Below are 24,321 nucleotides of genomic sequence, written 5' to 3'. Positions count from 1 at the left end.
AATTAATGAACTATGGACCCTTCCGACAACAGTTTTCAAAAACAACTTTCCTTAAATATTACTCTTTTTTACTAAAAGTAGGTTGTTGTTATTTTAAAGTTGATTAAAAACAGCCGGTATTTTCAATGCATTTTAAATTGTACAATTTTAATAATATATTTTTTTTCAATTTCTGTTTTATCACTTTACTTGATCATTATGGAATTATAATTGAAAACTGCAACAAACTATTAAACATAACCTAAAACAATTTTTTTTTAATCAGCAATTGTATTGGCTTAAAAGCATTAAGTTTAACTTTAAAAGATTAACTTAAAAAATATTTATTTATATCAAAAAATTTGAGATTATTTTACTTTAAAAAAATTTAATATAACAATAATGCCGTTACATAAAGCTATTTATTTTGATACCATACAATACTGTAAAAATAATTGATAATAATAAGTAATGAAAATCTATTGATGTAACGTTTAAATTGTACAAAACAAATTCAAAACTATATTATTTTTGTTTTATAAAGTTAATCATTTAAATAATCTAGTTTTTTTTTATTTTAAATAAATTAATTTTAAAACAATTAAAATTATTAGACATGTTTGACTGATTAGCCTAGTTCAAATGAATTATATAAATAAATTATATAAAATAAATAATAAATAAAATTATTCTAACCGTATTGCAAACTCATAAAAACGTCAGTTGTAGTTTTAAATTAAAGTTAAAATACAAAAACTAGACATCATCGTAAAACCGACATATCAACATTTAACCTACTTTTTTACTGCATTATGTAATGTGTAAGTTTGATCGAATGATGTCAAGCTTATATGTAAATATATGAAATATTCAAACAATAAGTTTATTATCCTGTAAAATTGTTTGTGATTATATTAGGCATCTGGAGGAGGAAAGCGTAAAAATAATCTTCAGCTTAAAAGTTTTAAAAATATTGTAAAACTACATACACTAATAAGTCAAACAGACATCGAAACTTGAAGAAAAAATATTCAGTTAAAGAGTTAATTCAATATATTAATATATAAAGTTTTGTTACCTATAGATTAGTGCTTAAGTCAATAAAAATGAAATTTCATGTAAACAAATAATACAAATAGCTAAAAATTTATACTTGTAGTCATTATTAAACAAAAATAGGTGTTAGTTAAAAAAAAAAATTATAATAAGCATTATTTTAATCAATTTGGCTACTATAGTACTTTAAATTTCAGGTTTTTCGTAAACTTGCGTTTTAGGCAAAAAACTGAAGTATTATTAAGGTTATAAAAACTTTTTATAGTATTTTTATTTCGTTTTGTAATAAAATTAAACAAACTTCTCTACTTAAACTTTGTTGAACGTCTTTTACAGATTATAATATCATTATACCCTTGAAAAATTTTAGATTTTTTATAATCATTTTATTTTTGTAGTTCTACAGTATAAATATTTATTATTGCAAAAATAATAAAGGACAAAGCAAAAACACTATTAAAATAATAAAAAAATCTAAATCAAATTTCCATAAATGTGAATTTTATAGGCAATACAACTGTTAATTTATTTTTTCAGTTTACAAATCAATAATAAAGTAGTTAAATAAGAAGTACAAAAATAAAAAAAAAGGTCAAAAGTAGATTGTTTATCTGTGTGAAAATTTTCGTGTGTAATTACTGTTTATTTTCAAACAATTTTTCTTTATTTGAATTTTTTTAATAAAGTTTTTATAAAAGTTTTTATTATCACAGACACAAATATTTTGTTTTTAAGTTTAGACTTTATTGTTCATTTTACAAAATTAGTTTAGTTTATTTTATGGTTTTACTCTTTATTAGGTATTTAACTTTTAGAAAGATGTGTTTTGTTTTTTAAATTAATATCAAGTGACGTATTTTTTTTTTGTTTTGAATATTTAGAGTTTGTTTAGAAAACAAGAAAATACAAGGTTTTAAAGTTGCTGTTTTTGTTTTTTTTAATCCTAAAATCCTTAGTTTTTTAACATTAAGCTAATTCGTCGTATGTACTTTATTGTAAACTTAACTTGAAGTAGCTTAATTGATATTTGAAATGCAAATTATTTTAGAATCTATTTTAAAAATATTTCAAACTTACATCAATACTATGCTTCATATTAAAAGAAAATATTAATTTCTTGTGTTTATAACACTTTATATTTTTGTACTAGTTAGAACAGGTAAAATTATAGTTTAAATAAAACCCTTTAGAAAAAATACTCTTTGAATTTGCACAGCAAATTTCATTTTATATACTTTTTAAACTTTCCAGTAACTTTTTATAATTTATATTTTAAAAATAAAAAAATAACAAATCTGTTTGTTCCAAAATGAAAAAGATACATAAGTTCTTTTATTTAGAACAAAAAAAAATTTGTTAATAAACTACAAAACATTGTTTAGTTAATTTTGAAATGCAAAAATGTTTTGGTTAAAATTAAAGTAAACTGCTAAAATTTCATTTGAATTGCAAACCATTAACTACATTTGAAACCAACAGTTATGTAATAAGTTTCACAACAATTTATTTTTCACGAAGCAGATATACAGACAATTTACCTACTTATTTACTGCATTATGTAAAGTGTAAGTTTGATCCGATTAAGTCAGCACTTGTCTTTAAATATTTGAAATATTCGAAAAACACAAATATTATGTCATTTGAATTGTTGTAATTTTATTAGGTTTCTGGAAAGTGTAAAACAAATTCCGAAACAAAAGCTTCAAAAACTTAAATTTTAATATAATTTAGAGAAATTTAAATGTTAAAATTTTGTAAAATATTATTTTAAATTTTTTGTATTTTAATACTTAATAAAGCTTATCAAATTAAAAATGACTGCTTACTTATACCTAGAAAATTATGTTTTGTTTATTTAATTGTACAAAATACTTAAAAATAAGGCTGTTGTTAATAAATATTAAGACAGAAGTCGAACTTATAAAAAACAAAAATAAGCATTAAGTAGAATATAAAGTAGAAAAATAATTAAATTGTTAGTATAAAAAAGTATAATTTTATTACCAATAATAGCTTAAATTTAACTTGATTTATGTGATACTTATTTGGACCTTTTACAAAGATACTATAAGAAGCTGCGTAAAAAAAATAATTTACTTCTAAGTTAAAAGCACATACTTAAATACATAAAAACTTAAATATCTAATAAAAAGATTAAATAATTTTTATTAAATTTGCTGAATTTCTAAAATTATGCTTAAATGTAAAAGTTTCAAAGACTCTACATGTTAGTAAATATTGTTGCTTTCATAGTTTAAAAAACGGTATTTGTAAATTATATAAAGACTATTTAAGCAACTGAACCATAAAATTTAAAAATGTCATTCAAAAAACAGACATATTAAAGTCAAAATTTTATAAATTGGATTATAATGGCCAATACAACTGCTTATTTAATTATATCAGTTTACAAACTAATAACAAAGTATTTAACAAAATAAGAAAAACAAAAGTTTAAAAACTGTTTGTAGTGGTATTGTAACTTAGAATAAAGATTTTCTTGTTTAGATTAAGTTATTTTTTTGTTAGATGATATTAGTATTTTTCTTAAAATATGAAGTTTTTGAAAACTATTCAGCATTTCTAACGTTATTATTTAAAAGGAAGAAGTTCCTATAAACAGTTACATTTTAACAAAAATGTTTATTTTTTTTGTTTTACGAAACTATGCTAAAAAAAGTTCAAAACATTATTAGTTTTAAACATATTTTAGAACTTAGTTTTATGTTTATGGTTTCCTTTTTTATTAATTTTTATTTATTATTTGTTGTAACACAAGAATAATTAATTTATATGAGCTTTTAACCTATTATACAAAGATACTCGTTGTATTTCACTCGGTACATATTCATTGTAACTTACTCTTTTACCAATAACAGCTTAAATTTAACTTGATTTATGTGATACTTATTTGGACCTTTTACTAAGATACTATAAGAAGCTGCGTAAAAAAAATATTTAATTTACATCTAGTTTAAACAAAAGTTAATAATCACAGTAATATTTGAAAATCGAAAAAGACAGTATCTTATTTATTGTAATTTGATATATGTGAGCTATACTCGAAAAAAAAAACTTATTAAAACTGAAACATAATTTTATTTCCTCATAAACAATAATAAATTACAAATAAAAACTTTATCTCAAATAATAACGACTCAAGCAATAAAATAACCAAATAAATAAAACCAAAATAATAATAGATTGAAGAATCTTTACAAGTACCTTTGTCATAATTTGATTTTTCTACTACAACTGCCATATACTTGTGCCGATACTCATTTGCATAATGTTATGAAAGTAGAAAGTTCTGAAACATTACACGTCACTGTTAATGCTACTATTTAAAAGTGTACACCATGAAGACCACTACTGTATATGTGTCTATAAACCATAATTTCGCAAATATGACTAACTAACCCTGACCTAGGTAAAAAATAGATAAAACATATGATTATGTGTATACTTGTAATAACTTCTTAAAAAGCATAAAGCATCACTTAACACATAAAAACTATCAGTAAATTAGTAAATTAGATGTAGTATATTTTATAAATATTATAAATTATTTATAAATAATTATAAATTGCGGTTATTAATTCGTTTGTATTTAAAACAATCAGCTATCGTGAAATTAAACTATTTAAAAAATTTCTAAAATGAAATACAAAACAAAACCTCAAACAACAGTTTAACTACAAACAATGGGTACAAAAGTTTATGACTAATTTTTTATTTCCGTTGGTTCCTAGCACTAAATAAAAAACTGCACTAGCATTAAACGCTTAACTTATAATCTTTAGTGTTGTTAAAAGAAATTTATTTGACTTATCTAACTATATTTAGTTGTAGATAGTGAGTAAAATAAAAAAGAGTTTCTTAGCAGTAGTCAGATGAAAGCTTAGTATTTTAAGAAATTGGAACAGAATGATACTTGTTGGAAAAAAATTAAATTATGTTTTCTCGAATATTAGAAATTCAGGTTAAAAAATTCAAACATTTACAGAGAACTTATAGTTGTCATTCTAAATTTGTTTAATTATTGATTTTTTAGATTGTAATACGTGTTTTGTAGAAATTTTTTTATTATTCATGCTTAAACTTTTATTTTTGTTAATTTTTGATACAAACCTTTTTTAAATTTTTAAAAATTGAAATTTGATTTAAAAAATTGATTTAAACGTTTAAATTCTTCATTTTATCAAAATAAAATCAAATACTTCAGAAAAATAAGTAAGTTTAAGATATAAAAATTTTGTGTTTTACTCTTTTAAACTAATTTTTTACATTCCTTGAAAAGTTTATAAAAACTCAAAAACAATGTTTAGTTATTATAAAATTTAAAAACGTTTTCATTTGCTAGTAAAGGAATGAAGCATCCTATTTGCAAGTTAGTTGTAGCTGTGATAACTATTTAATTTTTTTTTTGATTTCAATAATTATTCTAAAATTTTAAATAAGTTAGAAGTAAATAAACTATCATTTTGTTGTGGTAAACTTTTGAATTTTTAGTATGTTATAAAAATACTGAGAATTAAAAAAAAATTATTAGAATTGATATAAGCTTCTCTTAAAGTTGCTCAAGCAAAACATATCAAAATTTACTTAAGTCTTATGTAAAATTTAAATTTAGGTTTTTTATTGCAAAGTATGATGAAAATTAAATAAAAAGTAGTAATTTCTTAATTGTGCATTTTCAAAATTTTTTAAGCTGTAAAATATTTTCAGCTTAAGTGTACAACAAAGCTTAATTTTGAGCTTCAAAAATATCAACTACTATGTAAAAGGTAAGCGTTGTCAAATAAAATTACATAGGTTGTTTTATTATTTTGAGTTATTATAATAACTTTATATATTTCTTAGCATATGTCAAAAATTAAAGTCTAAGATTTTATTTCTTACTTTTAACTTTTAAATTTAATATATACATTATATTTAACAAACTTCTTGGATTTTTATTATAAAAAGTGTTGCCAATTAAAAGAATAATAAAAAAACTTCAATATGCATGTGCTTGGTAATCGGAATTATAAAATTTAACGCAAAACGTTTTTAAATTAATTTTACCAAAATACATACTGCATTGAACTAATTTTACGTTTTGTTTTTAAGCTTTACAAAAACTTTAGACAAACAATCGCGTGACAAGAAAGGAAAGCACGTGCTTAAAGATTTGAGGTGAAAACTTTAATTTATTGTGTTCAAATATTTACTGCTCTACAACTCTACAAACTAAACTTTAAGATTTCACACAAGATCTTTAGTAGTAAATTTTCAGCTTTTCACAAGAAATTGTTTTGATACAGGGGAATAATGAAGTCAGGATTGAACGCCATCGTAGGGCCGACCGGATCGGGAAAAACCTCGTTAGTTTGTGTTTCGCAACCATTTAGTTCATGAAAAATAATTTTGGGAGCAAAACGAATGCTACTTAAACTGCTAAATTTAAGAATTATTACGTTTACTCTTCACTTTGAAACTTTTCGTCATCAACTGCGAAAGCTTTTATGTTTGAATGGTTGTTTTTCAAGGAATCCTGATTACAAATTGAAGTTGGTAAATTTGTTAGTGATTGTAGGTTCTACGTTCAAGCTCTTTTTTATGAAACAATTAGTACAAAGATTAAAATTGTTCAAACCACAGTGATTTTTATTTTAAACATAACTACAAACTTAAGATTTCAATGATGTTAGAAGTTTAATAAGGAATAATTCATTCTAATAAGAAATTGTTTTGTTAAACGATTCAAGACTGACGTGTTTGTACTTTTAAGCAACTTATATTTTCAAATCTGTTTTTTTTTTTTTGATTTAAGTAAAAATAAAGTTTTGTTTGTACAAAGAAGTTTAGTTTTCAGTTATAAAAAATAATATAAGTTATATAATATTGTTATTTCGAACAAGCATTAGTTTTAGCTGATATTAGCTTCTAAATTAAGTAAAATAACGTAGGTGTAATTTTTATAAGTAGCTGTCAAATTTGTACAAGGATACAAAATTGTGAGAGGGGACAAAATTGCACGAGTGCACAATTTTGCACCGGTTGAACATTTTTTAAGAAATTTTTGTTAATTTTAACTTTTTTTTTCCTCTCACTGTTAACCCTAACCCTTACTCTCGGTCGGTACTTATTATTTATTTTTTATTTGTTTATCTATTTCTGTTTTCTACTACCACTGTTACCCATAATCCTTACCCTCGGTCGGTAGCTTATTTTTTTTTTATTTTAAATCACTTTTATCCCTAACCCTTACCCTCTGTCGGAATTTTTTTTTGTTAATTAGTTGTTTTATTTTTATTTTAAAATAGTTTTTATTAGTTACTTTTTATTTTTATTTTTACTATCACTGTTATCCCTAACCCTTACCCTCGATCAGTAACCTTTTTTTGTTTTCTATTTTTACTAATTTATATTTAAGTTTTTATTTTCTGTTTTGTTTTCCTGTTAAATTTAGTCTCGTGCAAAAATGTAAATTGTGCACAATTGACCCTTGGTGCAAATTTGTCTTCGTGTAATTTTGTACCCTCGTGCAACTTTGACCCGTTTCTTTTTTTTTCATAACTTTTTTTATAAAATTTTCTATTCTGAATTTAAATCATAACTACGATTTACAGTTTATTAGTTTTCCTAGCCTAGAAAATCTTAATGGTAAAATAACACTAAATTTAAAGTCAAAAATTAAAATTTATAGTTAACTTAAGTTTGGTACCAACAGTGTGTTTTAGCTGTGATAAAAAAATAATTCTAATATAATTATCATCGTCTTTGTGACAATATTATGTGACAAAAACTTCACAAAACTCAATACTCAAACGGTGTAAATACTTAACTAAGACAATTTGACTTAAATTTACTAACAATTATTATTTACAGTCTTTTAGATGTCTTAGCTGGCCGTAAAAACCTGGAAAACGTCAGCGGCGAGGTGAAAATGAATGGAAACTTTTTACCTGAAAATTTTAAGAGAATTAGCGGGTATGTGGTTCAGGTTTGCTGAGTTGTTGGTTTATTAAAAGAGACTGAGGAGTTTTTGTTTTATTAAAATGCTACAAAATTTTATTTTGCAAAAAGCAGATTGTATTTAAATTAAAATGTTACTTTAATCATAAAGGATTCATGGTAACAAATAAAAATTAGTGAATTTGTATGTGATTGATACTCTACGTTCTGGCTGGTTTATTCTAATATTTTAAAGCTAAAAACGCTTTAAAAATTATTTAAACATGTTTTTATTCATATATGTATTACGTCTGATAATATTTCATTTTATATGAATTAGAAATGTAACTAATTCAACTTATGTATATACTTTTGTACAATAAAAGCTTTGCTAATCACAATCAAAACTAATCACCATCAAGACAAAATTCCTCCAAACAGAATGACAACTTGATGGGAACGCTGACGGTGAGGGAAAACCTGATGTTCTACGCCAGCTTGCGGTTATCCGAAAAAATTCCGGTTGATCAGAAGAAGAAGCTGGTCGATCAAGTCCTCGAAGATCTGGCAATATGCCATTGCGCCGACACAAGAGTTTGTTTGTAAATTAATACTTCTAAAAAAAATTGAATATATTTTATTGAAAGGCTAAAAACTTTTTTGAATTACAACGTTTGATGCTATAGAACTTTATCTAAAAATAAAAAAACGTATTATTTCAAAATTTACGTGTTGATGGTTCTACTTATAAAGTTTTAAGTATCGATTGAAAATGTTGAGATTATCCCAAGATCACCTTTTCTCAAATACAAACTAGAAAATCCACAGTTACAAGGTAGAAATGTATATCTTCATTTATTTATCAAGTTAAAAAATTGGCGGCTACAAGCTACGAGAGACCATTTTTAGTATGGAAATATAATTTAATATAATTTTTACAGTTTTTTGATACTATTTTATTAAATTTAATCCTCAAAGATATCGCACTTTCTATTGCGCAGACACAATAGTTTGTTTTAAAACTTCTACATCATTTAAGAAAATAAACTGTAATAAAAAGCTAAACGTGTAAAAGAAGAGTGCGTTAAAAACTTAGTTAAATCTAATTTTTATTTATATTTTATAATTATTAAGTTAAATGTAGGTTGAAAATTTAAAACTAAATTTAGCTCAGTTTGTTTTACTCCAAACTTTAATGAAAACAACATTAAGTTTGAAATAGAAAATTTAAAGAAAACGAGCCATTGTAGAAATATCATAAATGTTAGTTAACTTAAAAAACTTCAATTTTTGAATAAAAATCTTACTTACTTACTTACTTCAAAATAAAACAAACGAAGTTTTATAGAACTAACACAAAAATATATTAACTTTTTAATTTTGAGCTTTGATAAAAAGCGTCTAAACCTGTCGTTTAATACAACCCAGAAACCCTACAACTATGAAATAAACATCCTTTTTTACAAATGTAAAAAAATTATTTATGTATTATACTCATAAAAATCAAATGAAAACAAATAGATATTCATGTATACAAATTTGATTTATATTCATAAAATCTCCAAGGTGGGAGACAACAACCTGCGGGGGATCAGCAGCGGGGAGATGAAGAGAGCGTGCATCGCGGTTGAGCTGATCACGAGACCTTCAATCATCTTCCTCGACGAACCGACCACCGGGCTGGACAGCGCCACCGCCTCTGACGTCATCACGCTGCTGCACGAGTCAGTTGTTACGTCATAACTGGTTACTTAGAACTAAAACACGTAATGTGAAGAGTTTATATACACTAAAATCTTTTATAACTATTTAGGATATAAAATATTCTTTGATTAAAAGTATTACTTTTAGTCTAAAACCGCACAAGTCAGTTATGACGTCATAATTAGTTTGTGAGCAATTTGTTAGAGATAGTGCTTATACTTTACACAAAAAGTTTTAAGGTTTGTTTTTATTAAATTTTGTAACATAAGTTTTACGGCAATATAAAAATAATGACTTTTAAAAAATAGATTTAACGATGACAAAGAAGGTTCTTGATTTTTTTTATTTCATTAAGTACTTATCTTATTTACATATTAATAGAAATAAAAAAATTTTTTACAAGTATATGATAACTTTCTGACTTCAATCGTAAGGAAACTAGGATTTAGTATCATGATTTATATAATGATAACTTTCATTACGCAAACGTGTTTTTCTTCTAAAAATGTTAGTTTTTATTTTTGAAGATTATTGCCATCTAAAATTTTAGTTTTAAAGAACCTTTAGTGTTTGTATCATCTTCATTGTAACTAATAACAAAATATTTTGTATGACTGTAAATGTTTGCCGTGAAAAGTAGTTTATTACTTAAAGTTACTAATTTGAAGTACAAATGTTCGAATTTCATTCATATCATGATGTAACCGTCATCAATAATAGATTGGTTGGGTTTTGATAAGGTTAATGATGAATCTGCTCTAAAATAATACTACTAATAATGGTTATTTAAAGTATTTTAAACGTTCAAATGGAACGCCGGCTTAATTTAATATACTAGTATTTACCTAAAATAATATTATCAAACTGGTTGTTAGTGCACGTGATTTTTATATACATACAAGATTAATAAGCACATTGTGAAATAAGTGAAATAAATGTAACTACGAAAAAATTTTACCAATGACTTCTAAAAAAAGAGTCCAGTTAGCACATTTACTAAATACTAAACATTTTGTTGACATGGACAGGAAATAGACTCGACGATAAAGTTTTCTATCCACATCAAAAAACAACAAAGCCCTTTTCGATTGTTCATCATACACTTCGCAGTCGTCAACACGTTGTTGTTTGCGTTCTTTCCGCGTCTCGCGTCTGCGAACCAAGATTTAAACTCATTCTCTCAAATATACTTAACGCTTCTTTTTCTCATTTTCTATAACTCTTTTGAAAGGATTTATCAAAACGAAACAGTAAATGTAACGATTGGTTTTGTTACAATAACTTTAACCTATTAATTTTTCCAGTTTATCGAAGCAAGGAAGAACGATAATATTATCAATACATCAGCCGAGATATTATATATTCAGTTTGTTCGACACGATGACGTTGCTGGCTAAAGGTAGAATGGTTTACCATGGGCCAAAGACGCAAGCCTTGACCTATTTCACTTCGCTAGGTAAGACAAAATAGTTGTTCATAAATATTAGTGCAATACATTTTATTAGGATATTGTAAATTATATCTAAAGATTTACCGGATCCACTATTTAAGATCAGGCCGGTTCCGTTTTTTTTTAATTTAGGATCCGGCCGGTTCTGTATCCGAATCCTAAATGTTTAAAGTTTTATGCAGTTTTAACAGAGAGCAACCTATATGATTGATTTATTATAATATCCTTAAATAGTAATGTTGTTTATTACATTTTTTTTCTTAAAACCAATACAATGTTATTGTCTAAATCAGGGGTCGGCAAACTGCGGCCCGCGGGCCAATTGCGGCCCGCGAAGGGTAAATCTGCGGCCCGCGAGCACGTTATTTTTTTGAATGGAATGCGGCCCGCGAAAGAAAATTTTGTGGCCCGCGAGCATGTAAAAGTGGCCCGCTGAGCAAAAATATATTTCAAGTAAAATTTTTTTCGGTATTTCGATTTAATTTGTTTAGTTTGGTTTTTAAGTCTCTGTATAACATTTAAAATTAATTAGAAGAAGTTACTACTTTAATTTTGAAATAAGAAAAAGACAGATTAGCATTCTAACAGGATATTTTTCTGAGTTTCATAATAACTTCAATTTTACAACAGCAAGTAATTATCTGAAAAAAGAGTGCTTGAATTTGATAAGTTAGTTATATTATACCTATTAATCAAATAAACTAAATGCAAATGTTTTCCGTTTTGTACAAAAGTAATGCACAGTAATTAACTAAAGTGTCATTTCTTTACAGCTTAGATATTCTTTCAAATATTTTCTATACCTAAGTTTCTTTTATATATTTTTTATTTGTAAATGTTATGTTGTAAAAACATTTAAAATAACATAGTAATAAGAAAAAAAGGTTTATTTAAGTTTTGTTTTGACACATTTTAATTTATTAGAAGTTTTTTTTGCACTTGAACTAATTCATATGCACACCAACTTAAAAAAATGCTGATATTTTAAGCCACTTTTTATAAAATACTTTAGTTAGTTTAAGTTTAGTTTATGCATAATTTTCTAAGTTTGTTTTTTCTACATGTAGTATCTAAATTTGTACAGACACAATTAAAACAATATATATGACATAAACTAATATAATTTTTGTTAGGTATACATTTTCATTTTTCAAACATTGATTTTGTCAAACTAAGTTAACTTTTATGCTTTGCATATCAATACACACATTTGCTGTTTTTTGGAGCTACCTATTTAATATAAACTAGACTTATGGATAGTTTAAAAACATTGACACACACTTAGACTATCACTATTTGAAGACTTTAAATCTCAGGCCAACTAAGTCATTTTATAAGTTTTTGGCTAGAATTGTTTTTTGTTTACTAAAATATCAGGAATGTTTTTGTTAATTCAGGCTGGCTTTTTTGCTTAAAAGAGTGGCAAATTAAACTTATGATGTAAGTTTTGCTCAACCCAAAGTGTTAGTTTCAGTTATAATATATGTTATAATATATCGAGTTCAAGCTTTGAACTTGAAAATTTATGCTTAAAAATTTTGGAAAAAAAAAACTTGAATTTGAGAATTTTTGAAAAAGCCTGGAGTTTCAACAATTTTTACATGTAAAGTAGTGAAGTTTCGATTTGACACAAAAAATTTAGCAAATAAACATTTCTTTATTAAAAAATATACTAAAGTAGCTTAACAGTGTTTTTTAATTTTGATATACTTTATAAGACACTTTTTAAAATTTAATTAAACTTTATACTAAAAATAAAAGAAGGAATTGTACTTCTAAAAACTTTTGGTGCATTGCACCTTTACTTGTAAAATTTCACCGATTGTTGTGCTAAAAAATTGTTGATTGTTGTGTAAGATTGTTGTGTAAGTGTAAAAGTTAAAAAAAACATCTCTAATAAAAATTCTCAGATGAGCAATAGTTTTTCTATCAGTGCTCTCATCTTAACATATTGATTAAAGTCATAATTTGGTTTATGTGACTTTATAACCTTAATGCATTTCCTAAATAGGACTTTTTGTTGTCATTGAAGAAATAAGCAAAAGTTTTTCATTACTGGCAACAAAAATTCTTTAAAAAAGTTTTCAATTATAAACGGTATCTCATTATTAATAATAAATTTTGCTTCTTTATAACTTGCCTTAACAACTTTTTTCTGATAATTCTGTAGTTACTGAAGATAATCATGTGCTTTGTTGGAACTGACTTTGGTGATTTGTTTTTTATCGTTTCTCGCAATAACTCCTAACTAACGTTTTTTTTTGTTGCTCGCTATTTATTTTACAACTAATATTTTTTAATTCTTATTGCAGATAAAGAACTGCTTTAATGCTTAATAAAAAAGAGATTTTTCTCTTTTCTAATGACTCAATTAAGTCTTATATTTTTGTTAAAAATGTTTAAGAAAGTTAATTGTCCATTTTAGCTGACTTATATTTTTTTGGCATGTAATTTGTTTACTGTTAATAAGTTTCGTTATTTCTTTATGTTGTAAACTTTGTTTTAACTGGGTTTCTACACAAACAGGCTATTTTAAAAGCTTGAAAACTCAGATGTGAGTGAAACTTTTATTTCAAACACTTGAAACAAATCTTAGAATTCCCAGAATAGTTTTTATGACTGTAGTATAGTTTACTTATTGTAGTTTTTTCTTGTTTTTTCAACACTTTGTGTACTTTTTAATGATGATGATATTTTTATTATACTAGGTACTTAAGCTTGATTTACAACGATTTACTAGCTTTTTAAACTTTTAATGAACTTAGGCTGGTTTGATACAACTCGGACATTTTTGCTTTTTAAAAGACAACCATGTAAAAGACTAGTTACTAATAAGATATTTTATTTAAGTATTCGAGAATTAATTATCTTAAAGAATTTGTTCTAGCTTTCTATAATACAAACAGGCATTAATTTTATTAAATTAACTAGTTACTAAATTTTTAATGAATGTAAACTATTTAACACGCAAAACCTTTTTTTTTTGAAGTTAATATTTTTAGAAATATGAAAAAAGGGGTTGATAATATAACAAATATATAAAAGTAACAAATAAATTGTCTTTCAAGTTTGGTTTTTATAGAGAGTTAAATTGTATTTAAAATTTTAAAAGTATTAAATTTAATTAAGTAAGTGCTTATGAAAGTACATAGTCTATTAAAACTTAAGTATATTAGACAATGTAAATTTTATTCTAATTTTATTTAATTTAAATAGTCATTCTATGTATAGCTAAAAGTTATTTAAAATGATAACGTGAATAAAAGTAAAACTTTTCTCTAGTGTGACTAAAACTAAAACCAAAAGATTATTCAAATGTCACTAAAACTAAAACTGCGGCCCGCGAAGACTTTGTAAACTTGAAATTTGGCCCGCGACCACAAACTGCCTGCCGACCCCTGGTCTAAATGTTTTATTCGAACACTAGGAAAAAGATTGTTGCTTCAAAAACAAAAAATCTATTTATACGAAATCTCAGTTTAAATGTTAAATACCAAGCTACTTATACGACTAACTTTGAATTTTGTACTTGTATGACGTAAAAGAAAATTAATTTAAATGTTAAAATGCTTTAAAAAATAACAAAAAATTTTTATGAAAGGCTTTACATTAGACTACTACTTACAATAACTTCTTTAGCAACTGTTTACGTATACAAAAGTATTTAGTTTAGTAAATAACATCTACTCGTATTAACGCCATCAAACTACAAATAAACCTATTCTTGTTTTTCAAGTTGCGATGAAGAAAAAAAAAAGGTTTTTTGCTGGTTTTCGAAGCAATTGATTCCGCTCTTGTTCGTACAAGTTACCAGCTTCTGAAAATAACGTTTCAGAATAAACAGAAGATGGTGGTGCCGAAAGATACCTTCTTACAACCCTAGCAAAATGTCTGTATCATTTCTTATTTGATTTCCAAGAAAACAAGACTTCAGCTTCTTTAATTTCTTCAGCAGATAAATTTTTGTCAGCTAAAAATTCCTTAATTTCTGTCTCAATTTCCTAACCAACTGAATCTTGTTGCTTGTTTTCGTGAGTATTTGCATTTCGTTCTGATTTAAATGTAAAATAGAAAAAAAAAACTTTTGGCAATATCATTTGTAGGTATTTTAGGTTTATTAGGCAATACTGGAGGAACTTGACTACTTTGACTAGTCTCACGACAACTATGACTTTTTACCTGTGATTTCAGTAGCCTTATAACCTTCTGTTTGAGATAAGTAGGGAAAAATTTAAGTCGACACCGTGGATCAACAGTTGTTGAGAGTGAAAACAAGTCTTTATCATGAAGTCGTTTATTCGTGTGTTGTTATTATTAGTATAAAACCTTCTTTCGAAATCCTCTTCTATATTTTGTGCCAAGGTTGTACAACTACTTTGATCTAGACCTGGTGGACTATTAGCTTTATGATTTAATTTTTTTTTAGTTTGCTGCATGCGGCATTACACTTGACAGCAACGCGTTGTTCTGCGTAACTATATAAAAGGTTCGAGCAGCTCATTTATAAGGCTAACAATTTTCCATTCATCGGCTTTAAGAATATTTTCGGCTTTTAATTTGTTGTTAGCAATGTAGTTCTGGACACCTGTTTTTAATTTTTCTAATTTTTTCAGCATTAGGTAAGTTGAGTTCCATCTTGTTTAAACATTTTTAAAAGTAACAAGACTATTTGCATTGACACTGTCGAACCTAAAGTGACCTGGATTTTTAAATTTCTAGCATGCTGTAGAAGAAAGGTTGAAGTGGCCAATAGTTTGACGAGCTTTAAGTATACATTTATGTTACTTTCTGAAAACAGCGAATCTTTAATTGTTAGTTTAAGCATGTGAATGAAAAAAGGTGCTGAAGAGGATTCTAATAATAACATACCGGACTTCATGTTAAATGCATTGTTGCGCGGAAAAACGTGAATGCGATTCATATTAATACCACAATTTTCAAACATCTCCTTTATGCTTTCACAAATGTAAAAGCCAGTGTGATAACATTCTATTCCCTTACAGTGCAAAGCTCGGTATATGTACTCATAGATTTCATTTAACCAATGCGCTGTTAAAGTAAGATATGATTTATTTGTCTTCAAATTTGCCAGTGTGTCACTGTTTGTATTTTTATCTTCAAACTTTCATAATTCTGAGTAAACATTGTATAAGTTAAGTACTTAGTGATCGAAATTTAGTAACCTAAAATTAATTATTTTAAGTAATTATTTTAGTCGTGCAAAATTTACCCTGCGTGCAAAAGTTACACCGTGCAAAAGTGACTCTGAGCAAAAATGTCTCATCGTGCTAAAGTGTCGCTCGTGCAAAAGAATTGCCGTGCAAAAGTTTCCCCTCGTGCAAAAGTGACGTTCGTGCAAAAGTGTCGCTCGTGATAAAGAGTCGCCGTGCAAAAGTGTCCCCTCGTGCAAAAGTGACCCTTCGTGCAAAAGAAATGTTCGTGCAAAAGTGTCCCCTCGTGCAAAATTGTCTTCGTGCAAAAGTGATGTTCGTGCAAAAGTGACCCTTTCCAAAAAAAAAAAAATAGACAATTGAAACTATTTACAACAACAGCTTGTACAATAACAGTATATATATATTATTATTATGTGATAGGGTACCGATGCGAGGAACACAACAATCCAGCCGACTTCTTTCTTGACATCGTCAACGGTGACGCTTCCAAATATGACGTCACAATCGACAAAATTGAACAGAAGAGTAAAACCGATGAGGAGCTTTGTGAAATAGCCAGCACGTTGAACGAAAAGTATTTGAGTTCGGATGCAGGCAAAAAAATTGAAAAAGAATTTGAAGCTGTTTTTAAAAGTTAGTTTGTAACAAACTTTAAAAGTTTTTTTAAAAAGTGTATAGAACAAATGCCGTTTTTTGGCTAAGCTATTTATGATAAACTACACAAACCTACTACAAAATTCTACAATAATACTATTTAATCTAACTTTTTAAAGTTTAAAACTTACAAAACATGACCTAGTTTTTTCTTTATGTAAGAACTTTAAAAGTAAATTACAATTTAAGTTATAGATTGACAATTAAAGAAACAGTTCCATAGCACTAGTTATTTTTTTGTTGACCCAAATTTTTTGATTTAGACATTTTGACAACAAATTATAGAGTTAAAGTTGTTCAAGAACTCTCGCCAATAATTTTTTAAAGAGAACTAGCATTATTTCTTATAGTTTTAATTGGTCGAACTTTTATTTTACTATAAACTACTTTTCGTAAATTTCTTTTATGCTTTCAAAATTAACGAAATTTTTTAAGCCCAATTGGTCGAACTTTTATTTTACTATAAACTACTTTTCGTAAATTTCTTTTATGCTTTCAAAATTAACGAAATTTTTTAAGCCCAATTACCTTATTAATAATTTAAATGTTTTTTAACTTAAGTTGAAAGTAAAATTTTCTTCTAAAATTAGTTTAAACAGTAGCAATGCATTTTAAAAAAGAAAAAAATTAAAAATATTTTGTAATATTGTCAATAAACATAAAACAAAAAAGAATTAGAAACTATAAGAAGACTGAATTAGGCAACTTTTTTGTTATTTAGATATAAAGTCAAATTATTCTTTATATCAATAGGCTTTATATATTGTTGTTGAAACCTTAAAAAAAAACTAAATTTTTCCAAAAACTAACATTTTACAACAAAACTTCTTTTTAACTAACTTGTTTAATATTTAAATTTTAAATATTTGTTACAGTTTTGTACTTAACTTGTTTTGTTTCAGTTTTACATTTAACTTGTTTTGTTTCAGTTTTACATTTAACTTGTTTTGTTTCAGTTTTATATTTAACTTGTTTTGTATGCTCATGTCATGCAAAATTAATGTTTATAAAGTCGAACACTGAATAGTTGCAGGGCAGATAGATGAGAACTTATTGCACTCAGATGATGACGTCAATCCGTTTCGTCATCAACTGAAGGTTCTTTTTAAAAGGGATTTTCTCAGTCTGGTCAGGAATCGAACTCGTCTGTTTATTAACGTACGTTTATCTAAAAATGAAAAGTATTTCAGCTAATAATGTCATCTAAAACTTATATTTAAAGTTCTGTTGATTGTTTTATTAGTTTATAACTGAAGAAATAGTATTTTTTGTATCTTGTCTAGATAGATGATCGTTGAATATCATTTAAAAACTCTTAAACAACTAATTTTTTTTGTGTTTTAAACTTTTTTTTTTCTGTTTATGCATGAAGTTTTTTAACAAGTGGATTCTAACTAATTATGAATATTTAAAATATTCATTTTTATAGTTTTAAAGATCTTAAATTTTATCATGTTAGTGATGGTAGTTATTTATTATGAATACGCTAAATAAAACTAAAGAAATAAATTATACAAAAAAGAATTTTTTACTATTTTTAGTTTTGAAACTTTTGATGGTCATTATGGTTATTCGTTTATACTTTATAATAGAAAACCATTAAAAACAACCTAACAACATTTTACTTTACAAGTATGATAGTATAATATTATAAAAAATACATAATACTTTTGTATGAGAGATATCTTGAAAATATATCTTAAATAGCTACTTTATGTTGTTAATTTTGTTCAAAATACTAACCATAATCAAAACTGTAAATAAACTTTATTTGCATTATGTCAATTTTGGTAAAATCATTAAAGTTAATAAAGTTTGTTTAAAAAAACAGGTTTTTAAAAACCAATTTTTAATATTTTAGTTACGCTTTTAATAAAACAAATTTTTCAAATTTGTGTGTATCTTTACCAATGTAAAACAACTAAAAGCAATTTTTACATCTAAAACACCATTTATTTATTGTCATGACAAGTTATTCTGAGTAAAAATGATACTGTATTTTGTTTTTTTAACTTTTTTATTCTACTTATATATTTTGTTTTAGTAAAATTACAAATTCATTAGAGTAAAAATGTAAAGTCTTGAACAAACTATAACCATAATACAAACTTCAGATAGGATTGAATATTTTAAGTGGGTTCTTTTACGGTATTTTATTCTTCCAACTAGGACACAAAATAGTCCCAGATTTGCAAAATAGGTGAGTCAATTTTCTATTTATATCTGTGTTTATACTTAAGAATGATAGAAATTTCATTATTTTATATTTTTAAGGGATATTGTTCGTCTAGCTTTTTATTAAAATTTTAGAATTTTTTAATGTTTTTAAGTTTTCAAATAAATTATGAATTTTAGAAACAAATGTATATGCTTTTTTAAGTGGTAAAAATTACTACAATTATTTTAATTTGAACAGGATCGGAGTTTTGTTTAATTTTGTTCTCTATTTATTTTTTGGCTCGCCTAGCGTCATGGAAGTCTTTCATAAAGAAAAAAGACTTTTTGTGTGAGTTTTCAGCTACTACAATAAAAAGTCAAATATTTTATTAAGTCAATTTTCTAAAACTGATTGTTTAAGGTTTTATCTTTACAAAGTAAAGCATAAGACAAATATAAAAAAAAAAGAACTAGTTCGAGCTTTAAAATAAATTTCTATGAAAATTTCTATAAGATAAGATTTAAAAATTGAAAAACTAAAAAAATAGCTTAACATTATGTTAAGCTTTTTCACTATAAAGTACATTTAAAATTTTGTTTTTAATGTAATTTGTATTTAAATTACTAGTTTTTCACATTACCACAATGTTTAAGACATTTTTATTATTAGAATGAATGCAAAAAAATAATAAACTAATTTCGAGCTAACACTTTTATGGTTAACATTTCAAGTTTTAAATGAAACCGATAAAACATTTTAGGCAGTTTTTAAAAAAAAAACTAATACTTTTTCATTCTATGTAGTATTTTAATGACTTCAATTTACTTAAGACACGAACATGCTTTGGGCTACTACAGGGTAAGTGCCTATTTTATATCTAAACTTCTGGTCAATTTAATTCCCTTCCATTCTCTCGGACCGCTATTATGCTCAGGTGTGACGTACTGGATGGTAGGTAGGTTGTTACGTCATAACTAAGTTAATTTTTAGTAGTTGAATAAAGTTCTTGTCAATGATTAAAAAAAGCTGATTAAAAAAAAAATTCTTGTTTAATACATAATTTGTCTTTATCAGTAGACCTGTATCACACTACTTTTTTTTTCTAAACTATTTTCGTTATTAGCATATACATTTATATAGTGTTTTTTTATTTAAAACTTTAAAGCAGTTTTTTATTTTCTTCTTTACGTATTTTGTTTTTGCATTAATTACGAAGATAATAGTCTTTTTTTTTACAAACATTGACTCTGATGGGTTTTTCCACTAGAGGCGGTATCGCCTTCTTTTGGCGATTTTGGTAAGTTGGGAGACAATCACCAGTTAAGCGAATATTATAAAGTTTTCTTATAATTTTACTATTAAGCTTGCTACTTTATAAATTTCAGCTTGTTTGTCAATACTTTACCTGAGGTAAAGTTTGAAACAAAAAAGTTAATTTTTTTCTAGTAAAAAACGGTTAAGCGTTAAAAACAGAGTTTCCTAAAGTATGTGGTACTGCGGTATCTGATAAATTTTCTCTATCAGGGGGTAATAACTAGTAAGGCAAAAGTATAAACGTGTAATCAACTAGTTAAGAGGCGGTATCGAATAACGAGTGCGACTATTTTTAAAAATTTTTCAAACAAAATCGTTTTTTAGAATAAGTTTGAAAAACTTGCTTTAACAAGTACAGGGTAAGTATAAACTTTGTAAATTGTAATATTCTAACATTTTTTACCACTACATTCAAGAATTACACACTAGAATTAAAAGCAAAGACTAATGTGCGTGTGTTAATATAGCTTACAATTGTTATTTACTCCTTCAAAATTCTACGTCTTGCACGTTTCAGGGTTCAAAATTGGAATCTCGGAATTCGTGAAGTTCCTGTCCATCCTGATGTCGGTGGCGTGTTGCGCGCTCGGCGTGACAGTTTTCATCACCACCTACTTGTCGTCGTTCCTGGCTGTGAGCAACGTCGTCAGGCTGTGGTACGCGTTCAATGTGGTCAGTTTACCATTACACTATGAGACACGTTCATAGTCCATCCGATTAAAATCCACCCAGTCAAATTCAAGATCCGCTTACCGATCGAGGGTAAGGGCTAGGGGTAATAGTAATAATAAAAATGAAAAATAAATAATCTAAAAGAATTGAAAAAATATATAAAATAAATTATTTAATAAAAAAATATAAAAAAATCGGGTGGATTTTGAACGCGGTTATATTTTGATCGGGTGCATTTTGATAGTATATCTACACTGTATGTACGCTCAGTTAAAGTATAGTAAAACGACTACGTTTTCAGATGCAATGTTTCAGAAATATTTATCTTATATATAAAGTTTCTCTTAAATTACAAACAAAGTTATAAAACATAACACATTTTTAAACAGATGTTCGCGGGGTTTCTTGTGAATCTGGACAGCGTGCCAGCTTGGTTGTCATGGTTACAACACATCAGTATCGCCAAATACGCCTTCAAAGTAAGTCACAGGGTTTTTTAAAGTCAGTAGTGTTTTTAACATTCTCCAATTTTACTTTTTAGCAGAATATTTTTAATCGTTTAAAGACATTAATACTGTTAAGTTGTTCCAAATTTTAAAACTTTTCTAAAAGTTTAGCTTTAACTTTCAAAGTTTTTTTTTTAATTAGAAGTGCAGTACTATTTGAAACAGGGTTTGCAGAACTCATTTTTATAGTCGTGTCCTTCGCCCAAATTAAAAAAGTAATCACCCCATTTATCCAGGAAACAGAAGACACTATTTATTTACTAAAATAAATAGATTAAACTTTAATGTACACGACTTTAATTGTAAAAATTAAACTGCTCTAACGCAGAAAATAGCATATTATAACCAGCTTTCTGTTTTACAAACGTTGCAATGAAATTGCACCTTTTTTTGGTTGAATTAAGAAAAGCTAAAAAACAAAATAAAAGTTTTAAAGATAGATTAGTACTTTAGAGCAATAGTCTTCAATCTTTTTAACTTCTGTGCACTTTAGACTATAAAAAAATCAATTTTTTTGTGGACATTTAAATAATTTCTTTGCACACTACTGTGCACAAGTGCACTCTGTAAAGACTGGGTAACCTTAAAGTTTACAGTTTCACAATTTACATTTAAATTTATAGGTAGCTATCAAATTTGCACTATCGATCGAAATTGCACGAGGGCACAAATATGCACAAAGACACTTTTGCACGAAGGGACAACATTGCATGAAGACAGTTTTGCATGAAGACATTTTTTGCACGAGCAGGCAATTTTGCACGGAGACATTTTTGCACGGTCTGATTTATTCATTTTACTTGTAATATTTTTATTAATTTTTATTTTTTTTTGATTGATTTTTTTTTATACTATCACTGTTACCCCTGACCCTTACCCTCGGTCGGTAACTTTTTTTTTATAGAAAATTTTTTTCATTCTTTTAATAATTTTATATTGCTAGAATGGTTACCCTTAACTCTTACCCTCGGTTGGTAACTTAATTTTTTTTAAAAATGAATTTTTATTAACTTTTTTTTTTTTATTAGTTGTTTCTTTATTTTATTTTTACTATCACTGTTACCCCTAACCCTTACCCTCGGTCAGTAGTTCTTTTTTTTTAATTGTCTTTTAGTATTTTTTACTCTCGTGCAAAAATGACCCTTAGTGAAATTTTGTCTTCGTTAAATTTTATTTCTTCCTGCAGTTTAGTCCCCTCGTGCAAATATGTCTTCATGCAAAAGTATCTTCGGCAATTTAGTAACCTCGTGAAATTTTGACCCGTTTTCAAATTTACAGTATACTTAATTCCATATTCTGAAATTTTCAGGCGCTCGCAATCAACGAATTCACCAAAAGTTCTTTCAGCGAGTGCGTGGATCCCAACCAGTTACCATCGAAAAGAAGTCCAGTTGTCACGCACAATCTACACTGTACTGAAATATTCCAGCAAAACGGAATGACCTGGTGTGTTTTGATAAAAAAGACAAAGTTAACTAATATAGTAAAGTTGTAACATTTTTTTTACCTATTAATATTTTTTATAATTTATTATTCGATCTTTACGGTAATTTTATTTTATATTAGTAAAATTGTAAGAAATATATTTTTTTTTATAACTTTTTTGAAATATTAATTAACAGATCACTGCTAATCATTATTTTTTATTTTCTTTCCATCATCCAATCAAATTTCAGCGTTCGCACGACGGGCGAGTGTTTCCTCCAATCGCAGCTCGACATCGGCGACGGGATCTCGGTGGACGGAAATTTGGTGTATTATTACGTCACAATAGTGTTTTCCGTCAGCGTTGTGTTTGTGTTTATGACGTACATGAGACTTGCTCGCACCAAAGTTTACAGATGATGGAAAATTTAGAAAAACTAATGAAACTATTTATTGTAAATTAGTGTATTAATAAAATTAAAGATAGCTATCTATTTGGTTTTTTTTTTACTTTATCTAAAAGATTAAAAAATTAGATAAAAAACAAAAACAATTATAAAAGAAATTAAAATGACTGGTATCACTCAAAATAACAATCCTTTATTATATTTTAAGTGCCTGCTTTATAGTCACAGAACGTATAAACTGTTAAAACTAGAAACTACTCTAATTACTCAAGCAAAAAAATAGTTAGTGCTACATACAGTGTTGTTTTATAATTGTATTTATAATGTTTATCGTTGCAAACAGTAAAGTTTAAGACTGTCATTTGTTTTTTAATATCAAAAACAAATTAATAAAAATTTTCCTAAAACGAAAGGTAAAAAATTACCGTAATATTTATTTCTATTTGAGTAATTTAAATAACTTTATATATGTTTTTAATTTATGAATGATTTTTTTACATGTTTTGTATCTCCAAAATCTAAACTTTAATATATTTAAATACTTGAATTAGTTTTTAATTCAATATTCACTAATTACTATAATTAAGCATGAAAAAACTTTCAGATTGCTTTCATATTACGGTTATAGAAAAAAGTTTTTTTTAAGTTTTTTAAAGGTTAAATAAAATAATACTAACTTCATTTAAAAAAAAATATTTTGGAATCCTGGAATGACTAGGAATTGGATAATTTTGGCAAAAACATCCTGTAAAAAAATCATTATAATTTTTTAGATAAAAAAGTGAAATGATGAAAGCGTTGTATATTAATTTTGTTAGTTGTTTTATTGGAGAGCTTTGTTTTTAGCTGTAGTATCAATTTCGATTATTATTTAATTTTAACT

General features: G+C 26.1%; 1 protein-coding gene across 1 annotated transcript; it reads left to right on the top strand.

Moving 5' to 3' along the window:
- Positions 1-6,348: 6,348 nt before the first annotated feature.
- On the top strand, positions 6,349-23,451 carry LOC145832180 (broad substrate specificity ATP-binding cassette transporter ABCG2-like). The gene is made up of 10 exons (XM_082939518.1): positions 6,349-6,401; positions 7,909-8,023; positions 8,416-8,568; positions 9,541-9,698; positions 10,983-11,134; positions 16,723-16,896; positions 20,946-21,100; positions 21,490-21,579; positions 22,916-23,052; positions 23,283-23,451. Exons 1-10 carry the CDS (start codon positions 6,349-6,351, stop codon positions 23,449-23,451), a joined length of 1,356 nt encoding a protein of 451 aa, XP_082795644.1.
- The last annotated feature ends 870 nt before the right edge of the window (positions 23,452-24,321 follow it).

Source organism: Thalia democratica, chromosome 3 (genome assembly GCF_965202585.1).
Source record: "Thalia democratica chromosome 3, ktThaDemo2.hap1.1, whole genome shotgun sequence".
NCBI classification, from domain to species: domain Eukaryota; kingdom Metazoa; phylum Chordata; class Thaliacea; order Salpida; family Salpidae; genus Thalia; species Thalia democratica.
Note: the sequence above shows the minus strand (reverse complement) of the source record. Positions and strands in the feature narration are given on the sequence as shown.

Coding starts and splice junctions, on each gene's coding strand:
- LOC145832180 (XM_082939518.1), top strand. CDS start 6,349: ATGAAGTCAGGATTGAACGCCATCGTAGGGCCGACCGGATCGGGAAAA. Junction 11,135..16,722: donor GACCTATTTCACTTCGCTAG/GTAAGACAAAAT, acceptor ATTATGTGATAG/GGTACCGATGCGAGGAACAC. Junction 23,053..23,282: donor CAGCAAAACGGAATGACCTG/GTGTGTTTTGAT, acceptor ATCAAATTTCAG/CGTTCGCACGACGGGCGAGT.